Source organism: Sciurus vulgaris (assembly GCF_902686455.1).
Source record: "Sciurus vulgaris genome assembly, chromosome: 12".
Taxonomy (NCBI): domain Eukaryota; kingdom Metazoa; phylum Chordata; class Mammalia; order Rodentia; family Sciuridae; genus Sciurus; species Sciurus vulgaris.
This window is the reverse complement of record NC_136473.1, coordinates 28,299,284-28,326,945: the sequence shown is the minus strand read 5'-3', so window position 1 is coordinate 28,326,945 and position 27,662 is coordinate 28,299,284. Positions and strand designations below refer to the sequence as shown.

Genomic DNA, 27,662 nt, shown 5'->3' with positions numbered 1-27,662 from the left:
CTGTGGCCACATGAAATTGTATTTATTCTGAACAAGTTCTGCCTATTCTATGTGACACCAAATTTTTTTATGAAATTTCTAGAACTAGACCAACTCCTCAATACTCTCTGGAGCAAAAACACCTGTATTAAAAAGGATAAAAGCCATCAACTTCAAAGGAAGCAAAACAACCTAACAATCCATGATTGGGGCTACCCTAGTCTATCTGTATCTGTGGACAAAGATTCAGAAGATGGTCCAATTTCCTGGGATCAGGTATTTCCATTACTTCTCTAATAACCACCATCTGCTATTGATAAAGGAAGTCAAACTATGAGAGTTCTAGAAAACTCAAGGAAAAGTAAAAATACTCTATGTCTTTGGTATGCTCTTAGTTTTCTTTTTCTGTAAGCAGATTCCTATATAAATAAAAATAAGGCCAAGATATTTAGAAGAATGACATATATCGCTCTTTTCTTCTTTGGGTCAATATTAAATTCATAAAAATTAATTCACAAAACATATATCAAACATTTAATTTGAAGCAGTCACCATCCTAGGCATGATAAATATAGTGCTGAACAAATATAGGAACAGTATTTAAGGACCCAAGGCAGAGGAGGTTATAAACATTGCATAAATAATTACAGGAATGCATAAATAAATTTAGGTTGGATTAGGAAGCAGTTAAATTTAGGTTGTGAGCAACATGAAAATATTTGTATAGTAGATGGTACTGAGAATTTTGAAAAAGTTGATATGTGAGCCTACAAACATATCTATTATCTGTATTCCCTATAGTTGTGTCTCAGAGAACATTCACTGATCTACCTCAGCTTCTTTTTAGGTGCTATGGTCATAGAAGTTGGAAAAATCCTGGAAATGCATGTTTAACTCTGGTTTGCTAAGGAATCTGGAGAGATTCATTAGTAGACAAATTAATCTTTTCCCAATTTTGATCAAAAAATCTTTCCCTGCCCTAGGCATTTAACATCATCGGATATCAGTGTTCCATGATAATGACTTGCATTTGTTATATATACACTTATTATACATCAAGCACTGTGTTATTTGACCTGCATTATTTCATTAATTACTAGAATAGCTGTATGTGATTAGTTTGTATTATTGCATCCTGTAAATGAGGTATGGAGATCATAAGCAAATGTTTGAGTTCAAAGAAACTGAGAAGATATGTGTATGTATTATGTGTGTGTGCATGTGTGTTTATATATATGTATATATATATATAAAATAGGTTATCTGATAGCATATTCTGTATTGTTAACAACTATGTTATTATTTGGAAAATGGTTCAGGAAATTGTACCTACTACATTATTCACTGGGAAAGGATTTAATATATTAAAAAAAATGTTTGTTCTTTATATCTTAAATGAGCAATACTCTTATGAAATACAATCATTATCCTAAAACAGAAAAATGTCCCTACATTATCCCAATAATTCTGAATGTTGTATTCATAAGTGAATGCATGATTGGCAATACAAATATTTTTGCTACTATGTATTTTAAAAAGTTAATTTCTGTTACCTATGCCATGTATAAAATATATCTATCAGAATTGATTCTTTCAAACTCATGATTATTATATTCAATGGAAGGTGACAAAATAATGACCTTCAGATTAATCTTTGTAAAGTATCCTTAAGTGCTTCTTCAGAGTCATATTTCAGGAAGGGAATAAATTCGATTTATGGAAACTTCATTTGCATAAGGAACAAAGGTTATTTCTTAAAATTTAGGCTTACTTATTTAAGGCATGCATTTTTAAGAACATTAACAATTATTTTTTGGCTGACTATGCAAAATAAATGAAACAATCTCTTCTGCAATTATTCTTCTCTTTCTTAATATGTCACTTTCTTCGTGACTCTTGATGGGACCCTAACATAGAACATCAGATCTGAGGACCCTGCCTTTGTTATTTAGAACAATGGTTCTCCAAGTTGTATCCCTGACCAGAAACATTATTATCACCAAGTAACTTGTTAGAAATGCAAATTCTCAGGGCTGGGTTGTAGCTCAGTGGTAGAGCACTTGCCTGGCACAAGTGAGGCACTGGGTTCAATCCTCAGCACCATGTAAATATAAATAAACAAAATAAAGGTATTATGTCCATCTACAACCAAAAATAATTTTTAAAAAAGAAATGCAAATTCTCAGGCCCCACCCCAGAATTTACTGAATCAGCAACCCTGAGAATGGCGCCCCAAACTGTCTTATAATAAACCCTCCAAGTGATTATCAAAACTGACAATTAGAAGCTATTACTTTAGAATACATTTGCAAGCTTGCATAGAAGTCTGATGCCATCAACACAAGTACAGCCCATATTGAAGTTTTATGCAAAGGAATAAAGATGTGTTAAAGATTATTGGACAGATATTCTATATTTTCATTCTATTCTTTAAAATTTTCTAGAATGTAATGAGTCACCATTAAGACATTCATATTAGTGATTTCAGAAGAAACTTAAAACAATAATGACTTGCACAGCAGCAGTAAGTAAAGATCAAGGGCACAGAAGCTTATAATAGAGTAACTATTCTCTCTGAGAGAGTATTCTAAAACTAGAAACTATGATCTCTTGACAATGAACTGGAAAAAGATGCATGATATTCTGTTCTTGATTGCCTCTTAACTCTTATTTACAGGTCAGGCATTTTCCCATTTTCCCATAGGATATTTATGAAGGAGATTTCATCATCAAAAGTGTGTTACTAATTTTTCTTTCTCTCAGTCTCTCTCTCTCTCTCTCTTTTTTTTTTTGTATGGGGTGGGGATGCTGGGGATTGAACACAGGGGCACTCAACCACTGAGCCACATCCCCAGTCCTATGCTGTATTTTATTTAGAGACAGGGTCTCACTGAGTGGCTTAGTGCCTCGCTTTGCTGAGGCTGGCTCGAGATCCTCCTGCCTCCGCCTCCCGAGCTGCTGGGGTTACAGGCATGCGCCACTGCCCAGCTTAATTTCTCTTTCTTTTTGGCATTATTTTTAATGATGAAATAATTATACTTTTTCAATAACAAATGGTTTGAAAAAAATATTGCCTTCAGTACACATTATTTTATTTAAGGGAAGAATACCACATGTTTAACTTTTAGGTGATGATTTTCAGAGTAGAAACCTTTTTGGCATTCATGCTCAATTACTTTCTGAAAAATGCCTTCCTCACTTCTATCATGTAGGTGAAACTGACCCAACCAGACAGATAGCTGACCCAAGAGAGCCCAAGAATGGCTTTTTCAGGTTTTGCAGACTCAATCCATTCTTGGATTCCTAACTAAAGGGTCACTTCAGAGTTGGGACTTATATGGCAAAGTGTAGAAGGAAGTAGATACATGTAGAAGGAAACAGAAAGGAGAAAACACTTGGTGTCCCTGCGTGCACATGCATACACATCTTTGGTTCTGATTATCTAGTTTGGGCTGCAACTCTTTATGAGGCCTGGTCTTCAGTGCCCAGATTCTCTGAGATCCTATGTGTCCTTCCACTGTGGTCTCCTCCTGGTTTTCTGGTGTGCATGGTTTCTGTTTCATGTGACCAAAAGCTTCCTAATCAAGATAAAACTTTCTTATCTATGGAATCATCACCAGAAGATTTTTTTGTGTCTGTATGGTTGAAAAAAAAAAAAATCAGCTGATGTGTCCTCATTATTTTCTGATTAAAAACATGTCTTTGTTTAAAATCTTAAAATTCTACAGCATAGCAAATCAGAAATGTCTTGTAAAGCACTGAATTTTCTAAAAATACTTTATTGATTGCAACTAAAGATCACAAATATATTGCATTGGGGTCTTCTTTCAATAAGTCATTCATTTGTACTTGGGAAAATATATGCCATTTTCATTCACACATTAAAACATTTATATTGGAACCTTTGATGTATAAAACATCAGCTTTCATTTCTGAGACAAAGAAAATGCCTTTGGGCAATTTTTAGAGACTTGTTGCCTTTTTATTTATAAATTTTACTTAATAAATATGTCTATATAATATGAAAATTATGAACATTAAGATTAAAATAGGTAAAGACAATAGGAAATAACAATTTCTACTGTTCTGTGGAGCAGTGATGTCAATTACCAGAAGTAGTCATATCATTTAGTGCTTGTCTATCAGCTAGTTGACACAAAATTCACTTATAAAAATTTTAACCTTAGTTTTATCACTTTTGGAAATACAGGTTGCCAACATAGGCTCATTAAATCAGGGAATAACTAAAGATAGCGACTTCATTACCACAAAGTTCCTGTTTATCACGTGAAGTCCTAGCTATGTTGAAAAACAACAAAACACAGGCACCGAGACTTATTTACACTGTAGGTTACACCGCCACGCAGCACACTGTAAAACACGATGAGCTTTTTCAGGAAAGAAAAAAGTATGCAGGAAATATTCAGTAAGATTCAGAATGAAAGCAAGGTGCTGCAGACTTTGATCCAAGATGTAAAATAATCCTGGGATGTTAACAAAAGGCTAATTAACAAAGAGCAGCAGGGAATTGGGGAGTAATGACTTCCTGTGTCCATTGTTCACATTCCATCTCACTTTTTGTTCCTCCAGAGTGGCAACTGGTGGCACATCTGGCTCAATACCGAGGTTAGTAACAGCATGTTTTCCCCCAACAGACTTGCTTCTCTGCTCAGCAGCTGATGGAGATATTTCTACGGAATAGCTTTTCCCCCATTTCTAAGGAGAACTTTAAGCAGATGAGTCCAGGGATCATCCAGCAACTACTCAGCTGCTCTTGCCACGTGCCCATCGACCAGCAAGCAAAACTTTTACCCACTACACTGGAGAGTAAGTTCTGGTTCTTCATCAGGAAGCTGATCGGCACAATGTATGTAATAATAATAGTGAGCACAGAGTACTTACCATGTACCAGGTGCTGTTCTGAACATTCCATATTTACCAAATCACTTAATCCTCACGATAATGTGAGGAGGTAGGTGCTATTATTATAATCATTTTACAAATGAGATGTTCAATGACATACTCAAGGACATATAGGTGGTAAATGATGAAATTGGAATTTAAACTTGCGCAAACTGGCCCCCGAGTTCATGTTTATAGCTATTATACTGCTTTCTAAAAAACATTTCATATTCTATATACGATTTATATAAACTGATTTTGTCCTCCATATTTGACTCAATCATGGTTCAACTTAAAAACCCATTGTTGATAAGTGACATGGTATTAGAGAAAACACATCAGTATTGGAAACTGAAGTGTAGAACTAAGTCATGTCTTTTCCTCACCAGCCACCCTGTCACCTTAAGCATATTTCTGCTTCCCCAAAGCTGTCTCTTTTCTGCACAGTGGAAAAGCAGTGATATCCTACAGTGCTTCTCAGCCTTTCACACATCATGGAACATATACAAAATGAAGGCACGCTCAGGTAAACCAAAGATGTGCTTGAATGGAGGTGACCAATTCAGTGGAATACCAGCCTCTCAGATGTTGCCAACAGCTGAAAGAAGTGAAGGGATCAACACTTGCAGTCACAGGAAGTGACAGAATCAAGGCTTGCACCTGGGTCCTACTGAGTCACTGTAGTAGGCAAGCTCTCTCACAGACTTCCCAGGGGATCTGTGAGGATCCACGGTGTTCATGAGTACAGGAATATGTTCAGTGAACTTAGGACCCTCCCTCAAGAGTAGCTTAAGAATATCCATGACATATAGTAGAAACGTGACAGCACATGCAACTCTAAAGTATCGCCGTTCATCTCAGGACCTCATATGTAATTTTTTTCAGAACTGCATTCTTTTCTTTGAGCTAGCCTGCAATGGCCATCACAGCTGAATTGTTCAGCAACTCACTTCTAAGTCACAGTGGATTCTACAGCAGCAACTGGCTCATTTGAAGACTTTATGTGAACAAAAACCTGCCAGGCCTAAATACCAGAGACCCCCTGTTCACTGGGAGGGAAAAAAAAAGTGTCCTTAAAAGTGAGCAGCTAAATAATCCAGCACCTGGTGGACAGTGATACTCACAATGGATGAGCATGTTTATACTCCTACCACCCAAAAAAGTGCCCGGTACATACAAGCTTGGGAAAGGGTTTTCAAACTCAAGATCTATGAAGAAAGGTTTATCCCCTTTATGATAAACTTCTAGATTCTTTTAAGGACTTGTCTGCCTGAGGAAAAAACTCCACAAGTAACACACACTAAAGAGCCTAGAAAAACATTACTGTCCTCAATTTAAAAATTTGCATTATGTAAATAAAGGAAAAGGCTTGTATTGGACTTTGGAAATTATAGAATATAAGATGTTACATTAAAAAAGGGAGGACACAGGGAGACATTATTAAGGAAATATTGTTGGGAAGGCTGTAACTCAACCCCTAAGTGCCACTTTTAATTGTTTCTGGAATAGTGGATTATGCCCATGTTTAAATCAAATTTCAGACCTAGTTAAAGGAGCTGCTGAGGAATGGCATAGAATTTAACAGAGAGGTCAAGGTCTATTGTAATGGTGGAAAATGCTTGGAACAATCTGCAAGTCATCTGACTCCAATCAAGACACCATGGCACCTATGCAGAGACCTGGGGTAAATTAGCAGAGTCCTTTGACCATAAATTCTGAGATTTTATGGTTTTCAGGCTGTCCTTCCCAAATGAGAGCAGGCAAAATCTGACTCACAGAGGCTCTGAAAATATTTTATAATGGATGTTATGAAACATTCATTCTCGGCCTCATCTTATCTACCCACAGCACAAAGGAGAGTAGAGCAGGAAAACAGAAGAACTTGAAAGTTTGCCCTTTGCCTGGGAAGTGTCAGACCCTAATTTCTCCTTGGAAGTTCTTGACATTTTATGGTCTTTTGTAACTACCTTAAAAAAATGTGACAGCTTTAAATTTTATTAGAAAATCTAGGTGCCCAAGTTAAAATTCAATAGCTTTATGTATTAGATGATAATAATGACATTCCCATATAGAGTCTATCTGGGGAGGAATGAGAGATGAAACTTCGTTGGAAATCTTTAGATATGTTATAGCATGGGTATTCTTACCAAACTGGAATGAAATAAAACCTCTATATAATTATATGACCATTCCAACCATTTAAATTGTTTTTTAATATTTTTTTCAGTGCTGGGTATTGAACCTAGGACCTCACACATGCCAGGCATGTGCTTTACCACTAAGTCACATCTCCAGCCCTTTTATTAATTAAAAAAAAATTAAATTGTGGTAAAATTTACACAAAATCAAATCTATCATCTCAACTTTTTGGTGCTTGGGATTGAACCCAAGACCTCATGCATACTAATTATTTTCTTTACCACAGAGCAACATCCACAACCCCTGTAACCACTTCTCATTGTGTAGGTCAGAAGTGCCAAATATTTTTGCATTTATGTGCAACAGCTCTTTCGTATATTTTTCATGTTGCCAAACAGAAACTCTGCAACTATGGAAGAATAAGTTTCCATTTCCCCTAATCATTTTATGAAAGTTCCATATCAGTAAAGGCAATGGATGTGGGAGAATTAATGTCTGAGATTTTCTTGCTTCATCTGAGTACACTACCAACTCCATTTCAATATGAGACCCCTTTATAATTTAGAAGGTAGAATCAACAAAGGTGCCTCCTACAATCATAAACCCATTACCATGTTACCAGTTGTACCATTGACATAATAGAATGTGAAGGGTGAACCTTCCAGAAAAACATAAGCATAGTAAAAAAAAAAAAAGTATATTTTCTATTATAACAATTGTTAAGAGGACATTTTCTTAAAAACTACGTAGGTCTTTAAGTATTAAGATAACTGAAATGTTTAATTTCAGCCAAATAAAAATGATGCCATGAATAACTCTTTACCACCAAGTCATGTATTTGCCTTTGAGAGACACTTCTCTTTTCATGTTCTTTCTTCCTCTGCTCCTTTATGTCTTCACCTTCACATATATTTGTTTCTGTTTGAATAATCTTACTAATCTTACTTTTTTACTTTTCTGAATACTAAAAATATACTTGGAAGCCTGGAGCCATGAAATAAATTTCAGGGGTTAAAAAATTATTGCAATAATAAAAAATGTAGTCAGTTTAACTTTATATTATCCACCATTCATATTTTTTGGCTAGTTTTCACCAATAAAATCACTCATTTAGTTATTGGGAATAATAATCACTTTCAACATTGCATATAGTTTTGAGAATTTTGGGGAAGAAGTTCTTCCAAAGCACATGGTCATTTTGTAGAGAAACAGATCTATCATGGGGTCAAACTACAGGCTCCCCTATAACATTTCATCCTTGCCTTTGAAAAATTTCAAACCTATTAGATGGAACTCATTCTAGTGTCTGTTAGTATTGTTGTAGTTTTAAGAAAGAGATGTTAATTTCTATGGTTCAGAAGTAAACTATGTTTATGATTTCCTCAGTTATTTTTAGTAAGGAGTATTTGGAATAACTTCAAAGCAAGGGGGTTAAGTGAAAGTCTTGTCTTAGCCCTTGCTGTAATAATACTGTAGAGTGGGGTTCTTGTAAATGATAGAAAGTTAGGTCTGGAGACTCAGAAGTTCAAGATCAAGGCGCTATAGAGTGGTATTTGATGAGAGGTCCACTTTCTGGTTAATAAAATGGCATCTTCTCACTGAGTCCTCACCTGGTAGAAGAAAGAATTCTAGTCTCTTCAGCCCCATGTCAGGGCTGAGCCCTCATGACCTAATTATCCCTCAAAGGCTCCAACACCTAATATCATCTCCATGGGTATTAGGTTTGTGGGGAACAAGCTTCAGAGTTGTCCATTCTTTTCTGTAAGAATTAAAACTTTCCCATATATAACTTACATCACAGCCCACACCCTATCAACCGTCATTGTAAGACACATTGTTCTAGCACTTTGGGTAACTAAAGCATGTTTGTGATCTCCTTTGACTTAGAATATGGCTACAGCACAGTGGCTGTGACACTTCTCACACTGGGTTCCATGCTTGGGACAGCACTGGTCCTTTTCCACAACTGTGAAGAGAACTACAACCTTATTTTACAGCTGTTTGTGGGTTTGGCTGTTGGGACACTCTCTGGGGATGCCCTGCTCCACCTTATCCCTCAGGTAATCTGTCTCTTTCCATTTTAGATGGAGTATGTTGAATTTCTTTTTATACTTAACAACAGGAGGCATTTACACAAAATTTTACAGTGACTTCAATGAATAAATACAGCAGCCAGTGTTCTCCTTCAAAAGAAGTATTATTCACCCTAAGCTTCTCAGCACTTATAGGAGAGATGACCAGACATTAAGCTCACCTCATGTTATTCTTATTTTTGAAAACAACAACAAAAAAAGGAAAGGCAATCAGATCTAGATTCTTACTAAGATAGATTCAGTAAGCCAATACCCATTGTCTATAAGTAGAAAAGAATGGCCTTTGAGAGGTCATTGTGATTTTTCTTCAGTTGCCTAGTCTTATTCCCCCATATCAAATTCATTCCCCACTTTTCTCTCTTTTCTGCCCCAAAAGGTTGCATCTCCTCAGCTCCTGTGCAGCTGGATTTTGTTTGGGTCAAAGCCATGGGAAGCACAAGAGAGGAGGAGAGAAAGGCAGGGGCATTTCTTCACATCTCCCTCCTGGAACCGGCATCTGCTCCAAAAGTAGCAGATGAGACTTCTTCACAGCTAGAGGTCTCCTCCATAGCTCTCAATGAACTTCAGTAACATCACTTCCTGTCTTTGTTCTTTCCACCCTAATGGTGGGTCTGAGCTTCTGGGGTTGCTTTTCCCTTTTTGGTACCCTGGACTCTGCCCACAGTTCTGTGTAGCACTATCATTAACATCTCTTTAATGACACCCTCCGAACGAATTTCTCATTCTTTCTTGGATGATGGCCTGGATTTGTCTTAATTAAAATGGAAGCACCCAGAAGCTAGCCTCTTGCTGAAGTGATCTGAGGCTTTCTATTTATCAGCAATGAAAGCTCTTAGACCCAAGATACTAAAAGAGTGGAAGATATCTATTCCCTCTGAAATCTCTTCATATGGATGGTCACCATAGACCAATGATCCTGCCCTTTGCAAATTCCAAGATGCTAAAAATTTTCCATAAGCCTCTGGCACTTTTCTACAGGGTCACTCTTGTTGCTTAGAGGCTCAGTAATAATGTGATGTTTGGAAAATCGCAAAGTGAGCATTGGAGAAATTAAACAAACCATTATTAGTTTTAATTTCCCTCATAATCTAATTTTCTGGAAATATTTCAGGGCTCATTATTGGCTTGAGGCAGTGGCCAGGGCCTTTTTCTAGGTCACCACAGTGGTTACAGAGTTGTTTACTGCCTGGGATCCTGGGAAGCCAAAAAGGATCTGAAGGCTGCCTGGGCCTGTCTTCTAGGGGAAGCACACAGCTAGCTACAAGCAGCAGAGGTGAGCTTGTGGATGGATAGGATATGTTACAGAAGTGAATTTAAAAATTACCTTGGTTCCTGAAATTTAGAGGGCAGTTTCTTTGCTTGAGAAAAGAGATGAGAACAAGAATTATTAGAAAGCGTAAGAAAGATGCAGTACAAATGTCATAGAAAGCTAGAAAAATCAGTGGTACCTGAATGGGACCCAGGTTTTCAAAAATCTGTGCAGAAATGAGACAAATGTCATTGTTGTAATTTCTCTTTTTATTTGGGTAAATTTATTCAACTTAAAGATCTACATTCTACCCTAAGATTGGGGTGTTTTCTTCTGCTTTATTTTGTGATATTGTGATGCTCTCTAGTGTATGAAATAATGGTAATTACAAGCATTAATGGGTATATGTTAACATTCTTACCAAAAAAAAAAAAAAAAATAGAATGACATGTTGGATTTTAGTCATATCTGTACACTCAAAGTGTATGTGTAGGTACACACTCATTCTCACACATATACCTATGTACATCCCATTGGGCTTTGGTATCCATGGAGATATGTTCCAGGACTCCAAAGTGTGTCACAATCCAAGAAAGTTCAAGACCCTTACATACAAGAATGTAGTATGTGCATTTTTCCTATGCATATCCTCCTAAACTTTAAATCATCTCTAGACTAGTCCTAATACCTAATACAATGTAAATACTAACCGAATCATTATTACACTGTGTTATCAAGGGGATAATGACAAGAATAGAAACCTGTACTTGTTCAGTAAAGATGCAGTATTTTTCCCTGAATATTTTCCAATATGCGGTGAAACCTGCAGATGTAGGCTGTGGATATGGAGGGCCATCTGTACCTGAGTACACACATAAATGCCTATATTCATAGGTGAATGAACATATACACATAAATCTACACGGAATTTCTTTTTTTCTTTCTTTTTAATTTAGTGGTCAGGAGCATCTTAAATCTGGAAGCCACTAAGTTATTTTACAAATTAACTTCTCTTGGGGAAGGAATATGATATGCAATGACTTACTAACAAGAAATTATCAAGTCAATCCATGGATTGAAAAAAAAAAAAAACAAAAACAAAAACAGTAGGAAGAGTCAACCAGAGCAAAGTTCTTGTTCTCAACTCATTTCATGTATTTTTTTTTTTTTTTTTTTTTTTTTTTTTGTCTCAGAGGGCTGACGGTATTGCTGATCCTACTATATACAAGTGGAGGAATGTCTTCCAGATGGATTTCTTCCTTATCTGAATATTTATTAAAAGTTTATGTTAGTTGAATTGGGTCAGGAGAGAATAAAACTCAAGTGAAACATATTCTTCTATGTGTTCTGGATATAAATCATATTGATATAGAGTACTGATGTATCAACAGTTGCAGATATAACTCCTGGAAACAAAAAGCAGCCAAAACACAGAGAATATATGAAAATCTAGGTCACTTGCTGAAATAAAACCCAGATGTCATTTTATTCATCAGTACAAGCTATTCAAAGCTCCCCTTTATTTTCTACTGTATACAATTTATTTGACCCTGGTTAAACTATGTAGTGGAAATATTCACATACCCAAAACCAAAAGCAAACTGAGCTTTGAATATTTCAGTTGTCATAGGATCTCCAGACTTAAAGTCGAATACATTAAATCACTGTGCTTACCATTTGGTACCTAAGTCATCAAAAGTTCTTTCTTTCTTTTTTATTTTTTAGGTTCTTGGTTTAGATAGGCAGGAAGTCACAGAGTCTGGACATTTCCATGAAAGCAAAGGTCATATTTGGAAACTGATGGGTTTAATTGGAGGCATCCATGGATTTTTTTTGATAGAAAAATGTTTTATTCTTCTTGTATCACCAAATGCCAAGGTAATTTTTAAGTTTAATTTATCTTTTGTTCCAAGGTCTTATATGTTTTGTTTGAAATGTCCTTGTTCAAAAGTATTGGTATCTTCATGAAATTCTAAGCAAGGAATGAATTCTAATTTAAAGAATCATTCTAACAAGTTCCTCTTAATTTTTTTAAACATCTATTGCTGGTCAGTTAATGTACTTGCCACAACCTTCTCCATAATCTTTGTGTTTGGTTCAGAACAGGACACTATTTCATGTCTGGTAAAGCAGTGGCTCGGGACTGGAGTTGTAGCTCAGGACCTGAGTTGCAGCTCAGTGGTAGAGTGTTTGCCAGGCGGGTATGAGTTCCTGGGTTTGATCCTCAGCACTGCACATAAACAAATAAGTAAAATAAAAGATCCATTGACCACTAAAAATATTTTTTAAAATAATAAAACAAAAAGAAGTGGCTCAAAGTTTTAGCTACTAATCAGGATTTAGGATATCTTTCAACTTATCTATAAACAAATAAAGACAAATGAAAACTTTGAAAATTCACAAAATCACCTGCCATCATCTATTTTAGGGCATTTAAAATGATACAAAACTAGAAGCTCAGGAATGTGATGTAGCAAATATTTTTCCAGCTCCAATAATTTCTTTCCTGGTGCTTTTATTTGATGTTTCCTCATATATAATGAAATATAAAAAGTAATGTGACTTATTTATGAATTTTTTTTCCTTTGTTCTTATACAATGTTGCATAAGAAAAATAAGTAACAAGTTTGATAGGATGGTTTAAAAGGTAAATTTTTATGAAGGACTCTAAGAAATTAAAGCCAATTTTCATTACAAAGTTCCCAGACTTTTCAGTCTTGTGGTTTTCTACTTATTCCCTGAACTTTACCTTTCCACATAACAACTGGCAACTTAGATTTAATTCCCAGGGCAAACATTATTCTTTTAAAATATCAACGTTTGTTTATTACCATTCCTAAATTTGTACAAAGTTATTTTTTATGCATCAAAAAATAAAGTGGTTTTAGGAATGGACAGAGGGATGATAGGTGGGCAGATATGCGATAAAATACATATAGTAAGATGTTAATGGCAGGATCTAAGAAGTGGTTATCTGCATGTTCACATAAAGCTTTTCAGTATTTGAAACTTTTCATTAATAAATGGATGTCAAGGTTTCAAACAGATTTCAAATCAAATCTTGCAAACGTTTTGTTTCAATGAGGCAGGATTTTTCTTTGGCCTGGGGCTCAAGCTAGGATGCTACGTTAATTAAAAAATTATGAATTCCAGGTTTAATCATAGCAATTACCCAAAACATTTAGGAAATTAGCCTCCACAAATGACATTCTAATCTCAAGCAGTACAAATAGCAGCAACAGATCCCCATTTATATATAGTACATTAGCATCTCTGGACAGGGAAAGCTAAACTATAATACCAATCTATCTATACTGAATGGTTAGATGTTTAACCAGTTTGGAAATGAGTAAAAGAAATTCTGAACATCTAAACTGGTAGTTCATTTAGATTGTCCTTGAGCTTGTCAGGAAACTTAAAATGAGTTTCAACAATACAATTTCATGAATCATGTTATTGCATAAAATGAAAGGAATACAAATATTTACACATGCTCTACTTGATGAATACCTTACTAGAGATATTATTTTAGTAATTATGGGGTACAACACAGTGGATGATTACCATTTTGGTATCTCTATCTGAAGGAGCTAAAATTAAATTTTGCTTAAATATAATTTTAGTAAATAAAAAGCAATGTAAAAACTACCACCATTCAAACCTGTGTTACTCTTAACTAGACCTTTTTAAAGTTGTGTTCTTAAAGCATTCTGAACATGCATGATGTTTCAGAGCAGGACTGTGCTTCTCCAAGATGAGACATTTTAGCAAATATCCATCATGAGGACATTTTCCTAGTGTTCTGAGACCCAACACTTTGAGTAATAAGCAATATGTTCAATGGAATTAACAAAGCTGCACCTGTGTTCTTCTGGCTTCCGCACTAATTTTAAACCATCCTCATCCAGCAGGGCCTGTCATTGGCTAATGGGCACGTGGGACATTCCCACCACTTTGCACTCAACCCTGAATTAAGTGACCAGTCAGGCAGAGGCAAATCTGCTTCAACCATCCAGTTGGTAGGTTACTGATCTGAATGAAGCATGCTACTAACTTGATTGCCTTCTTTCATTTATTCCTCATTGAACAGATGAAAATCAGTAGGGTAGATTGAATGGAATCCACTCCTGATTTGCCTATTTTTGACTGTGATGGGCACTGTAGAAAAATCTATCACATACTTGAAGTTGTTTTAAAGAATAAAAATCTCTGTCCCAGATTTAAGTGATTACTATCTGTACCATTTGTAACACGTATGGATCAGATAGATACAACAATCAATTTTTATAATTTTGTTTACAAGTTTTCATGAACCAATTGATCTTTAGATTTTCCATTCTGTGTGATCCTAGCCACTTGTAGCTTGGTGCAAATAAATGTTGAGCAAGGGATTAGTGTATCTAGGGTTAGGGTATTTATTTCATCTTGCAGAAGAGATTTGATTCTGTCCATTGAGGTGTTCCATAGTGAGGGTCTTTGATTCCACTGAATTTTCTGCAACAAAATCTTCCATATTCATTCTTAAAATACAATTCCAGTCAGGTTCAAAACAATATTCTCATTCCACTTAAAGAGACAAGTATAGGGACAGGACAAATATGAAAGTGATATGTAACTCTAGTCTTGTTTCCTGTAACCCTAGCTCTGGTATAGGTAGTTTATAGTTCAAGGATTGATTCCTAACTGAGTAGAGATAAACTAGCTCTTCATGAGAGAATAACACAGCAAAAATAGAAGTCTAGTAGTAGATTACAGATCTCATGCCAACTCAGAGATATGAACACAAAAAGATTCTTTTAAAATGATTTTGAAAACTATATTCTATTTATTGCTTAGATATTTTAAATGTGCTGTGAAAGAAGATAGCTTTGGGCTGGGATTAGTTTTGAAATCACTTTACTGCAGGTTTTATTCCTTCTGTTTCAATGGAGGGCCTAGAACCTCAAGATGCGTGTAGGCAAATCTCTGAAGCTAATTTAGTTTTGAACACTTGGAACACTCCAGCTCAATGATATATTCACCATTACTTTTAGTATTTAAACTGCAAGATCAACCTAAAGTCAAATAGAAATCATGTGAACTTTTAAAACTGTTTCATGGTTTCCATTTCCCATTTTTTCAAGAAATTGTAGCTTAAAGGAGGAAAACCCTTAGTTTGTCCTAACCAACAAGGAGCCTTGAACGTTTGCCTCTGATTTCCTTTGCATTGAGTGATAACATATACCTTTTCTGGAGGAGGAGTGTTGTAGGATTAATATTTGAACCCCTGTGTTTGAGTAGAACTAGAAGTTCTACGAAAATGACCATTTTTTATGGTCAGGCTTTGGATATAAAATATTCACATTGTTTTTGTTGTTTTCAGGCAAGAGACCTGAAACTCTGAACTGTGTCCTTCAGGTCCTGTCTTCCTTCTTCACCTTCCTTCTCCACAAAAGCCTACCTTTGCACACCTGCTGTTTTTGTATCACATAAACTTTGTTTACTTTCTCTTCTACATGACAAAAGATAGTCGTTAAGGAGGACCTTTAGATTAAGTAGAGGGAAATGAGAGGGAGTAGGGGCGGGGGTATGAAAGATGGTGGACTGAGACAGACATCGTTACCCTCCGTACATGTATGTCTACATGAATAGTGTGAATCTACATCAGGCACAACCACAGAAACGAAAAGTTGTACCCCATTTGTGTTCAGTGAATCAAAATGCAGTCTGTAAAAATTTAAAAAAATTTTTAGAATGTCCCTAATTTGGAGTGATAGAATTATGTGAATCTGTTTCTTAAAGGACACACTTGCCACTAGGAAGGAAGCATTATTTTCACAAAACAGATTAAGAATCTGAGTCAGAAGGGGTGTCCTACAGAAATCGAACTGAGTCTATCTCTGAAATAAATCATATAACTGATACTCTAGAAAGCAATTTCGAAATCTTCTCTGTGCGTAAAGGGGAAAAATTCTCATGATCTATTTGTTTATATAAGTCTGTTGATCCACTTTCCAAATTGACGAGACTCTGACTGATTAGAGAAGCAATGACAAGAGGACATGATACTACAGTGAATGAAATGGAACACTAGGTTTGCATGCATTTCTTCTCCATCCAGAATAGGCCCTCTGCTCACAGAGCAAAAGAAGAATCCTAGATCTACTATCCACGCTACAGGAGATGTGACAAATGAGGGCAAGGATCATTTTTTTTTTTTTTCCTACAGCTTTTGGGTTTCATAAAAGCTTTCATAATTTAAAAGTCTGAATTACAGACTGTCTCTCAGTAGCCTGCAGCCGTGCATGGAAAGTACTGATCTATATAAGAGTGCTATTTTCATCTAAATCTTGGTAGTGTTAAAAAGTATGCTGTGTTCACAGTTTTCAGTTTTAGATTACATATTGTCCATGAAACTTAGTAGTTCTAACATATACCTAGAGTATCAAAATGCTTTTTCAAAGTCAATATAACTCTTCAGAAGTTAATGTTTCAGCCAAATGTGACTGTTATCCACTTTTCACCAGTTATTTTTTAATTTGAAATAGAAAGGTCCAGAAGATTTACAGGCTGCTGAGAGTCCCATAGACAGTATGACAGCCACCCACAGAAAATGTGAGTACCAATTAAAAAAAAAACAAAAACAAAAAACAACCTCATCCTTAAGTGTAGTAGGTACCATAGAAAAAGGCCGTATCTGTTTCAAAATAAAATATGACAAAAGCATACAATTTCATATTAGATATCTAGTTCACTATTAAAAACTTTACAATAAGATCTTCAATAAATACTCATTCTCATCTGTCTCCCAAACATACTACACATTCATAACAACTTTATTCTTTAAAATGGCATTTTCCCCATTTGCCGAAGATGGAGATGTCCTGAAATCATCAGTTGTATACACATGCACGGTTATCTGGGCTCCTTTTAAATTGTGCTTATATGATGTTTTCTGACTTAATTCACTCTGAAATGTGGAAATATCCATGGTGTTTCATCTTTTTTGGGAGTCAACTGAAAGTTCATCACAAACATCCGTCTTACTTATCATGCTGACATTGAGACAATAGAGTTCAAATTTGGTGATGTTTCATTATTCACAACTTACTCTGTAATTCCTCATTTGTTCATCTAGCTTTCAATCAATCTTTTTTCTTTCCATTTTGCTGTTTCTGAATTCAATTTACCAATTGTAGATAGAACTTTATGCCCCTTTGCTATGTTTCTGAATAAGTCTGAACTTTTTTGTTTTGGGTTTTGGTTTTCACTAGTGGCTCTTGAATCTTGGCCCCATTTTTCTCATTTACATTACTCTTTTGTGACACAAACTTCCTAATATTTTAAAGTTAACCAGTTATGATCAGTTATTCCCATTGTACCATAATAAGTTAGTTAATAGGTGACAAAAACAGCTACCAAGAACTAAACATTTCTTATAGGCCAGGCACAATGCTAAACACTTGATGTAGACTATCTCATTCAAGTCTCTGACAACTTAAGTACAAATAAATATTCTCTAACTTTTACAAATGAAGAAAGCAATTGTTAGAGAGGTTAACTTATTGCCCAGGATAGCTAGTAAACTCCAGCATTGGGGATCTAAAAAAAAATTGCTAGTATACCAGCAATTTCTTTGTGATTATTCATGCATGCATTCAGACATGGATTCTTTCACATTCTTTTATTCATTCCAGAAGTGTTTGAAGATATGCTGTGCTATATGCGTGTGCGCACTGGAGAACAAAATCAGAACATTCCTTATCCATGGTCTGCTACATCATTTGGGATATAAATCCTAATAGAAGCAAATACTTATTAGCATTATAACCATGATTACTGTAACAAAGGCTATTCTAAGCCATTACATTATTGTAATTAATGTGTTTATTTTATTCAAAATATGTAATTACATGTGCTGTCAAGTTCTGCTTCTAAAACATTGTTAATAATTTTTTCCTTACTAAATTTTTAGTTCCAGGATTAATTTAGAGTGGCTGGCACTTACTAGGTCCACAGTAGGCATTTTTTGTTGTTTTCTTTTTGAAAGAAAGGAAGATAGGAAAGAAGGCTGTGCCAAGTCAAATTAGGATGAGAGAGTGGAAACTAAATGGGGGTAATAATATTCTACTCAAATATTTCGTAGTTTGCATATCTTCCCATTTCAGATATCAAGCTTGGCCTTCAGAATGAACAAATCCAAATTAGAATACTCAAAGGTCCTTCTGCCAGGAAAACAATGAATTAGCTTCAAACATTTGATTACTTGTTTCATATTACCTCATTGGTAGAACTCAGCTTGTGTTTCAGAAGACAGGATGTGAAAATCCTATCCCCAGTCTGATTTAAATAAACAAAAAACAAAATCATATTAGTTCCAGCTCACGTTTCACCATGGAAAACCTCAGATAAATAGGAAATGTTAATACAATATGACTGCCAGGTACAAGAGCAAAGGTAAAATATTATAGATATTCTCTAATGAGTACATTAAATTACCAACGGATGCTTATCTTCCTCTAAATGTTGTTTAAATTATCTTAAAGAATAGTCTTCTTTGTGGCTTACATGCAAATGCACATATTTGCCTGTGGCTTGTTACATATCCATACTCTGACATTTAGAAACCCATAATCAGATAATAAAATAACAGACAGCAGAAATAGGCCACACTGTTTCCTAGTAGAGTATATATTGGTTGAAAATCTTCCATTTGTATGTATTCTATTAATATTAAAAGTATATATAGGCACAGGGAAATCACAATTTTATTTGCATGCTGCCTTGTGGTCAGATATATCACTTTAAATTTTAAAATATTATTTTTCACAAAGAAGAAGATTATCTCTGAAAATTGGCAGGAATTGCTAAGTGACAAGTATCATTATTTGACTCAGAGCTTCTGGAGAATGCCAGTAAGAGCTGGCTGAATTTACTAATGCAATACTTTTTTGTGCATTTATGAGTATTGCCTGAAATTTGCCCATTTGTAATAAAGAATAAAATGAGTTAATAAACTTCAGGAAGGCCATAAGTGATATTTGTAAATAAGTATGATGTTTAGAAATTAGATAACAGGACACCTTTCTATGACAGGCAATACTACCTCCTGGCTAAAAATCTGGGCTATGATTGTTGTTTACTGAGGTTACTTATTTTATGGTATGAGTTAGGCAATGTGTCAAATCACATTCCCTAAATAAAATAACAAACCATATTATAATAGTTCCTCTCAGTCTTCGACCATGTATGGGCTGGAAACCAGAAGATAACTTCCTTCTGTATCTGAGTATAATTATTGAGTATAATTATTGAGTATAATTATTGAGTATAATTATTCAAATGATGTTTTCAGTTCTAACAGTAACGACAGTTCCTGCTTATTTTAGTCAGCTTTTTCACTGCTATACTAATTGAACTGACCAGCACAATTGTAGAGGAGGAAAGGTTTATTTGAGGGCTCACGGTTTCAGAGGTCTTAGTTCATAGAAGGCCAGCTCCATTCATTGGGGCTCCAGGTGAGGCAGAACATCATGGTGGGAGAGCGTGGCAGAGGGAAGCAGCTTGCATCACGGTGATCAGGAAGGAGAACCAGAGAGATCCATCTCCACTCCCCAGATACAAAATATATACCCCAAAGCCACGCTCAATTCCAATCTCCTCCAGCCACACCCTACCACTTCTATTAATCTCAGATGGGATTAATACACTGATTGGGTTAAGACTCTGACAACCCAATCATTTCTCTTCTGAGCCTTCCTGCATTGTCTCCTGTGTGAGCTTTTGGGGGACCTTCACATCCAAACCATAACACTGCTTATACCTGTTGCACACTATACATTCAGCTGAATAATTAATAAAATTTCAGACTATGACAGTGATGAATGCCTATTCCCATCAAGTGTTATGCCTGGGCATTTTACTGTCAGAGCAAATGTTACCCTCAAAATACTTTTTGTGTTTGTTAATTCTGTAAATGGGTTATAACCTAAAATGTAGAATTTTCAAAGCAGAAGTCTGTGTTTTAAAAACTTGAATTCAATTTTGGTGAAAATTATTTCATCTACTCATGCTTAATCAGAGCACAGAATCCCATGAAAACTGAAACTTCTCTTTATTTTGTTCAACAGCTAACTGGTCTAGTACTGAAAGTTACTTTGCAAAAAGACAAATATATTGAGTAATTGTTTCAAAGGTAATTTGACAGCCAGAATTTGACAGTCATGGTTCTGTTCCAGTCACAGTTGGGGAGTGAATGAAGCCCTTTAGGATGGTCAGTAGCACCAAACAGAAAAGACAAAAGATGATCACATGGTGGCAAAATATACACTGAAGCAAACTGATGGCACTGATGGCACAAGGACCATCAGATTCAGAGAATCTGTTTTGGGAGAATCAACTCCATTTTAATAACATTCTGCAGGAAGGTTTGTCTTCGTTCATTCAAGTTGCTATAACAAACTTCTATAGACAAAGTGGTTTATAAACATCAGAAGTTTCTATCTTACAGTTCTGGAACCTGAAAGATTAGGATGTCACAAAGACAAGGATCTATTTTTTGATTTTCAGATGGCACCTTCTCACTGATTCTTCATGTGGTAGAAAGACCAAGGAAGCTATCTGACTTTGCTTTTATAATGGCACTAATCCCACATACAGGTCTCTGTGCTCATCACCTAATCACCTCCCAAAAGCTCCATCTTCTAATACCATCACATTAGGAGAATAGTTTTTAACATATGAATTTGGATAGGTAGGGGGGATGCAAAGCCAAGTTCTTAAATTACTTTAAAATATAAAAGACAAATGGAAAGGTTATTGGAAGTATTTTGGGAAATCATAACATTGTTTTTGTTTCTTTCTTTTGGCATAGCTGGACAGGTGATAAAATGGTTATTGCAGCATAGAATTCATCTGATTATTCATCAGACAAATGGGGAAAACAATGACCACATCATGCACAATGGCTACCATATTTGTATCTGTAGTCCTGATTAATTTTGAAAGCTGAAACAAAGTAACTTTACTTAACTAGATGCAATGTAAGAATGTCAAGGGCAGATGGGAAAGCTGGTCAGATTTAAAGGATTTCATGAAATATGTTGTGCTCTGCTAACGCTTCTCATGCCTTTATTTGGTTCTGTAGGCAAAGCCATTAGCTTGTTAGCCATAATGATTCTGGTTGGGGACAGTCTGCATAATTTTGCAGATGGCTTAGTGCTAGGAGCAGCCTTCTCATCCTCATCTGAATCAGGAGTGACCACAACAATTGCTATCTTATGTCATGAAATTCCACATGAAATGGGTAAGTCCGACAGTAGAATCACTCTTTTGCTAATTGTTGAGAAAGTCCTAATATATTTCTAGCCATGGTTTACTTTTTCCAACATATGACTGAAAGATGACTACTTTACATTTATCATTTATTCAAACTATAAGAAAAGGGAGACACAAAAAAATTCCTATACCTTGAAATGAAACTCAAATCGATTCTCTTATGATCTTTCCCAAGTACAGAAATAACTGTGGATTCCAGAGAATTCTGTATGAGAGAGTCATTCAGAGAACTCTCATTTTAAAGAACTTTGGCAAGGACTTTAAACTCTCCATATTAAATGTGGGAAAATGTTAAGAGGGGAACTTTACCCATTATGTTAGAAAACAGGCCAATAATATAAAATAACATTTAAATTGAAACCAACCCATGGTTTTACCAACTTGATTTAAACAAAATGTTTAAAGCCAAGCATAGAATTGAAATGACAGGCATATGGTAGCAGATACACATAAGACTTTTTCCCGCTTAATCTTAATAGCCCTGTAATTCCAGTCCTGCCTCCTACGAGCCAAGATGAGATAGAATAAAGATTTCTGAAGCAGACCCAGAAATAGTAGAGATGGATCTGTGCACATGGGTGTGCACACATGTGCCTTAGGGACATGACTCAGTAGTCATTCTCTCTGCTTCCACTTTCAGCCTATGTGGCCCCTTGGACAACCCTTGCTCAAGAGTGTTCATTGATCAAAGTCCTGTCACTGGCTCATTGCTAACCCATCCTTCTTGGAATAATTTATCCTGAGCTTATTAAAGTATACTTTATCTAGAAGCCATACCCTACAGCCCTATGTGCAACTACTGTGATAGTGGTATAGCGCCTGATCCTTAACCCCAAATCACAGGGCAGTGTGACAATATGCATAGACCCACAAAAATTATTTCAAGACCTCTTCATGGGACCAATTATGTAATGGAACTAGGAAGGAGAGTCCCAGGTTGTCTTTTCATTTGATGTTCATCTCTTCTGATCCCTGAGACCTAAGAAATAGATACTTCTGAAAGGTACTAATAGATCATTCTTTATTTAGAGGATAAGTATGTATGGAAGAAGATTGTTTTTCTATAATCATTAAGGCAGCAAAATGATTTTCTAAAGGAAAAGTTTGTTCTCCCGACTTGTAATGATTTTTTAAAAAAATCTCTTAAAGTAGTTTTATCTTTCCTCACAGCAGTTTCTGCATCAGTAAGTCATAGAAGCCCAAATAATGTCATGATTTCCCCTGGCAAATTGCCAGGCAGAAATATTCAGCAACCCTGGGGTAGAGGGTGATTCTATTTTGCATTTATCTAAGTTGAAAATACCACAGGCTATCAGGAACTGAGGAATATGTCACAGACCTCTCTGTATAGACTATATTTAGGAGAAGCAAAAGGAATAGAACTTTCACACTGCAGTTTGCTAACAGTAGAATGAGCACGCTGAAAATTCTAGAGAAATGTAGGAAAGCACTTTACTAACTGGATCAGTCAACTTTACAAAGAAATTGGTTCCACCTTCTGAGATTAGAAACAACTGAATAGCACATTACTTTTCAAAGACATCACTAGTTAAATGATAATTACACTCTTTTTTTCCCCTTAAACTTCAGGAGACTTTGCTGTACTTTTAAGCTCTGGACTTTCTATTAAGACTGCCATCCTGATGAATTTTATAAGTGCTCTAACTGCCTTCGTAGGACTATACATTGGCCTCTCAGTGTCCACTGATCCATGTGTTCAAGACTGGATCTTAACAGTCACCGCTGGAATGTTCTTATATTTATCCTTGGTGGAGATGGTAAGCTTTTTTGGCTTTTCTATTTTGTTTCCTAAATACTGAAAATGCAAAAGCATTTTTAAAAGTGCATGCCTATAATCCCAGCAACTCAGGAGGCTGAGGTAGGAGGATTACAAGTTTGAGGCCAGCCTTGGGTAACTTAGTTAGACCCTGTCTCAAAATTTTAAAAAATTTAAAAGGCTGGGCATGAAACTTAGTGGTAGAGTGCCCCTGGATTTAATCCCATGTTCCTCCTCCAAAAAAAAAAAAAAAAGAGCAATTAAAACAGAAGAATAGATAGGGAAAAGAGAAGAATATAGATGATAATATAATATAAATGACTAAAGAAATATTCTGTGGAATCCAAGAAGGTAAATTGTAGGCAGAAAGAACATAATTTGAGGTACAGATAATACTGACATTCTTTTAGTCCTTTAAGTGGAAAGAATGAAATCTTTATGATTGTCAAAAAGTAGACTAGCTTATTCTGTTCCAGTTTTAGCATCTTGTATATAATGCCCTGACTTCCAGCTGACAAATGAAGTGTTCTATTAACTAACCATTTTACTCATACAAGACAAAATAGTTCCATGGAATTTGTCATTAATAGTTGTTTGACCCAATTAATCAATCATACTTTAAAAATAAAAATTTCATCTTGAGTTTAACTGCCAAACGTCTATGATGCTAGAGAAATGACGAAGATTATGATAGTGTTTGTTCTATAAGATTGCAATATGTTTCTTAAAAAGGTCCTTGGGGACGCTAACAACAACTCAATTATCATTCTTCATTCTCTGTAATATACATTTTATGAAGGAATTGATTCTGGGAAATTTTACCCTTTTATTTTAATTAAATTTTATTTTTGCCTTTTAAATTCTGGTCCCCATAATATAAACCAGTCTATTTTTCAGATGGCCCTTTTCTGGACTTGTCTACAATTAAAAATATCTTTGGGGTAAAGATCCTAGTGATTATCCCTTCTGATGGGTTAGACTAAGGCAGATAAAAATTAAATAAATTGGCAAAAGTACTGAAGACTGAAAAATCAATCTAAATGAAAGTAAATTAAGTTGTTATATATGTCCTAGAGAAGAGAAAGCAAACTAAGCAATGCTGGGGGTAATATGTGTAATAGATCTACCAGGCAGAATTCAGCTATTGCCCCAAAAGTGACTAAAAAAAAAAAAATGTTCATGAAGAAAAAATTATGGAGGCAGGAACTTGGGCTGATGCAACCAGAAGATTCAGAAGGGAAGATTTCAGAAAGGGAACTCTCAGAGTAAACACCACCATTTTAAACCCCTGTGTATTTCTTTTTCTTAATTCTTATGAAATTCAAGTAGGTAAGGTCATTACCAAATGGACTTCCATATTTAGAAAAGTTCTTAAATATTATTTGGGATTCTCAGAAAAGTTTTATTAATTTTGATAATGAAGCTAAAAGTGGAGTAGATTCTACCTCCCTTTCTGAATTCCATTCCCCTACCCTGTGGTCAATGTTACAACAGCATCCTACGATCCCTCTCATGTAAGAAATCCAGATTTCTAGCTTTTTGTGACTTCCAAAAACAAAACTGTCACTCACCATTACATGACACGCTCTATCTTTTATTAAAAATGTCTGCATTTCAATCTTCGGACTCATGAGCCTTCTGATTTTCAGATTTCTGGTTTCTGTTTTCTTTATGGGACACTTGGGGGCAATTGCTATCTTTCTTTGAAGTTTATTCTCTTTTTAACCCAGACGGAATCTCTCTTCAAGTTTGATGGATGTATGTATGTAGTCATTTCTTTTCTTTGTTATGGAATCTCATCTTCCAAAATTGATCCAGGAAGATTATCAAGTGCCATTTGTCATGTAGAACCCTAAACTAAAATGTGTCATTTCCCCCCCTCAATGTCTCAGCAACTTATCTGGTAAGGGTAAGTAATTGCTTTATAAGAAAGCAATGTAGCTGATACCCTATGAGACTCCAGCTAGCGTAAATCTTGACCTTACTGCAGATTACTATTGGCCAAGGAAAAAACAGCATCCTGGCAAAAAGACAGGAAAGTAAATACTCTGAGTTTCCTGGGCTGCTTCCTAAAATCGCCTGCTCTCACGGCCTTCTGAGTAACTTCTAAACAAATACAGCTCTTTCACATAGCAGCAAGTTTAACTATTGCTGGATTCTGGGGTTATGCCAATGAAAACAGTCTGTCATTTAAAGAGAAGAAAGCAGGGTTCCAAGACTCTGTGAAAAGCAAAGAAAATAAATGACATCCACAGAAGGGTAAAGGGGAATATTCTCGTATACTGGTTATTTGCTATATTTACCAGGCACTTTCTGTGCAGGGTTAATGTGAAAAGATTAGCTAGATGTTTGTTTGTTCGTTTCAAAGAAATGGAGTGTGTTATTTCAAAGTCCTAAAAGAGAAAGAATGAGGGGCAAGAATGGGGCCATTAGCAATGAGGTCAGCAAAGAAGAAAGTCTTCTCTGGGGAAAAACTGCCAGCCTTTTCTCTGAAGTGGAGTGCCTTACCCAAGCATGCTGACTCCCAGTTGCATGATTCATTTCTAAAGGAAGTCAAGAATGAAGGAGCTCTCTGTGGCCCCAGGAAATCAGTTTTCTGCTATGAAAATCAGTGTCCTAGTGAGTTTTCCCCCAAAGCAGAAGCAAGGGTGAGTGTGAAAGCAGTTCTGTTGGGAGGTGACTTCAGAGAGCAGAAGCAAAGTGATGGAACAGTGAAGCAGGGAAGCAGAAGTTGATAAAGCATTGTACTTTTATTTAGTTGACCAGTATTCTGGACCATCCCACAGGCCCCTCTGAGGAAAGCCTTAAAAATTTCCTTTAAACTTACCTGGAGGGTGAAAAGACTTTTATCTACGGGCTCTTGTCCCATTTTTCAAAACCTTCCAGGTTAAGCATGTTTGAGCGCCCATTCCCATCGGGGTTATGTGCCAAGACATCAGAGAGCCCCCAAACAGGAGAAAGGAATGTGGTGTAGATCCGAAGCAAGGATCTGAACAAAACTAGTCGACACCCTCTTGGAACTGATCTTGGCAGCAGTGGCTAGGGTAGAAGATGGGACTGAGAGAACAGAGTCTAACACAGTGATGTCCATCAACAGTTGATCCCTTCCACCACTCAGATATGTTCATGACCTCTTTTTTTTTCAATTTTAAAATTAAAAATGTCCCAAAGTCCATGTTTGGTGGTAACCGGTCAAAAACTCCATGAGAACATAATACAAAATAATGGTCGGAACTAGTGCTAAACCCTGCTGGTCTGGAGGCCATGTTTGATACTGAACATCTCTGTCCTCCAGCACCCAGTCTTGATCCTCCTCACCTCCAGGCAGCATTTGACTGACACAGATCCTCCTCCTGAGGAGTCTGAGTCTCAGTTGCTTTGTCCTTGTCAGGTCCTGCTTCCTCTAGTGGCCTGTTTACCATCATACCAGACATGGGAGCACCAAGAGATACTCCAACGACTTCCCCAGTTTCTAGATAGGTTCCTTCTGCCCCCATCAGGTGGCAGTAGCCCTAGCTCTTCATGAGGACTCCCACCAGCATAGTGACACATTGTTGGTGTTTGATCCACTGGTATGGGAACACCAGATGGTCAGGTAGTAGCCATAGCTTTATGTTCAATGGAAACATATTTTATTTTATTCCCTGTACATTCTCCCAAGAACAAAATCTGTGAGCTAACAGTGCCTAAGTTTATAGGAACAGGAAGCACAAATGTCATGACTGGACAAATTAGCAATGACTACATATCAATGCTTTATGATTATTTTGTTTTTTTTTTCCACTATAATCTTTATTATTTCCTTTCTTCTTAAATGTATTTACTTTTCTCTTTATTTTCTTGCTTTAGGAGGTAAATATTGTATCATGTATTTTAAACCATTATTATTTTCTAATATTAGCATTTAAAGCTATGCCTTTCCTTGAAGCTCTGCTTTAGCTGACTCTCATATATTTTTAATATGTTGAGTTTTCAATATTGATCATTTTGAAATGTTTTTAAATTTCTCATGTAGTTTTTTTTATCCTTTTTGATCTATGTGTTATATAGAATTATGTTACCTATAGGTAAGGAAACTCTAAATATTTTAGTTGTTGACTTTAATTCAATTCTCTTTTAGATTAAGGATAATTTTAATTTATTTTAACCAACTGAAATGTTTTGAGACTTATTTTATGGTTTAGCCCAAAGAAGATAGACTCTTTTG

At 35.8% G+C, this 27,662-nt stretch overlaps 1 protein-coding gene across 2 annotated transcripts in view; it reads left to right on the top strand.

Annotated features, from left to right (window-relative positions):
- Positions 1-27,662, top strand: part of SLC39A12 (solute carrier family 39 member 12) — a 114,477-nt gene that overhangs the window by 16,565 nt on the left and 70,250 nt on the right. The window contains exons 5-12 of one of the 2 annotated variants that reach the window (XM_079107502.1): positions 83-255; positions 4,635-4,806; positions 8,908-9,080; positions 12,088-12,240; positions 14,274-14,381; positions 16,890-16,956; positions 21,488-21,646; positions 23,269-23,456. In XM_079107502.1, coding sequence (XP_078963628.1) covers positions 83-255; positions 4,635-4,806; positions 8,908-9,080; positions 12,088-12,240; positions 14,274-14,381; positions 16,890-16,956; positions 21,488-21,646; positions 23,269-23,456 — 1,193 coding nt within the window. Of the gene's footprint in view, positions 1-82; positions 256-4,634; positions 4,807-8,907; positions 9,081-12,087; positions 12,241-14,270; positions 14,382-16,889; positions 16,957-21,487; positions 21,647-23,268; positions 23,457-27,662 lie in introns of both variants that reach the window. The other variant, XM_079107501.1, reaches the window with a different exon arrangement.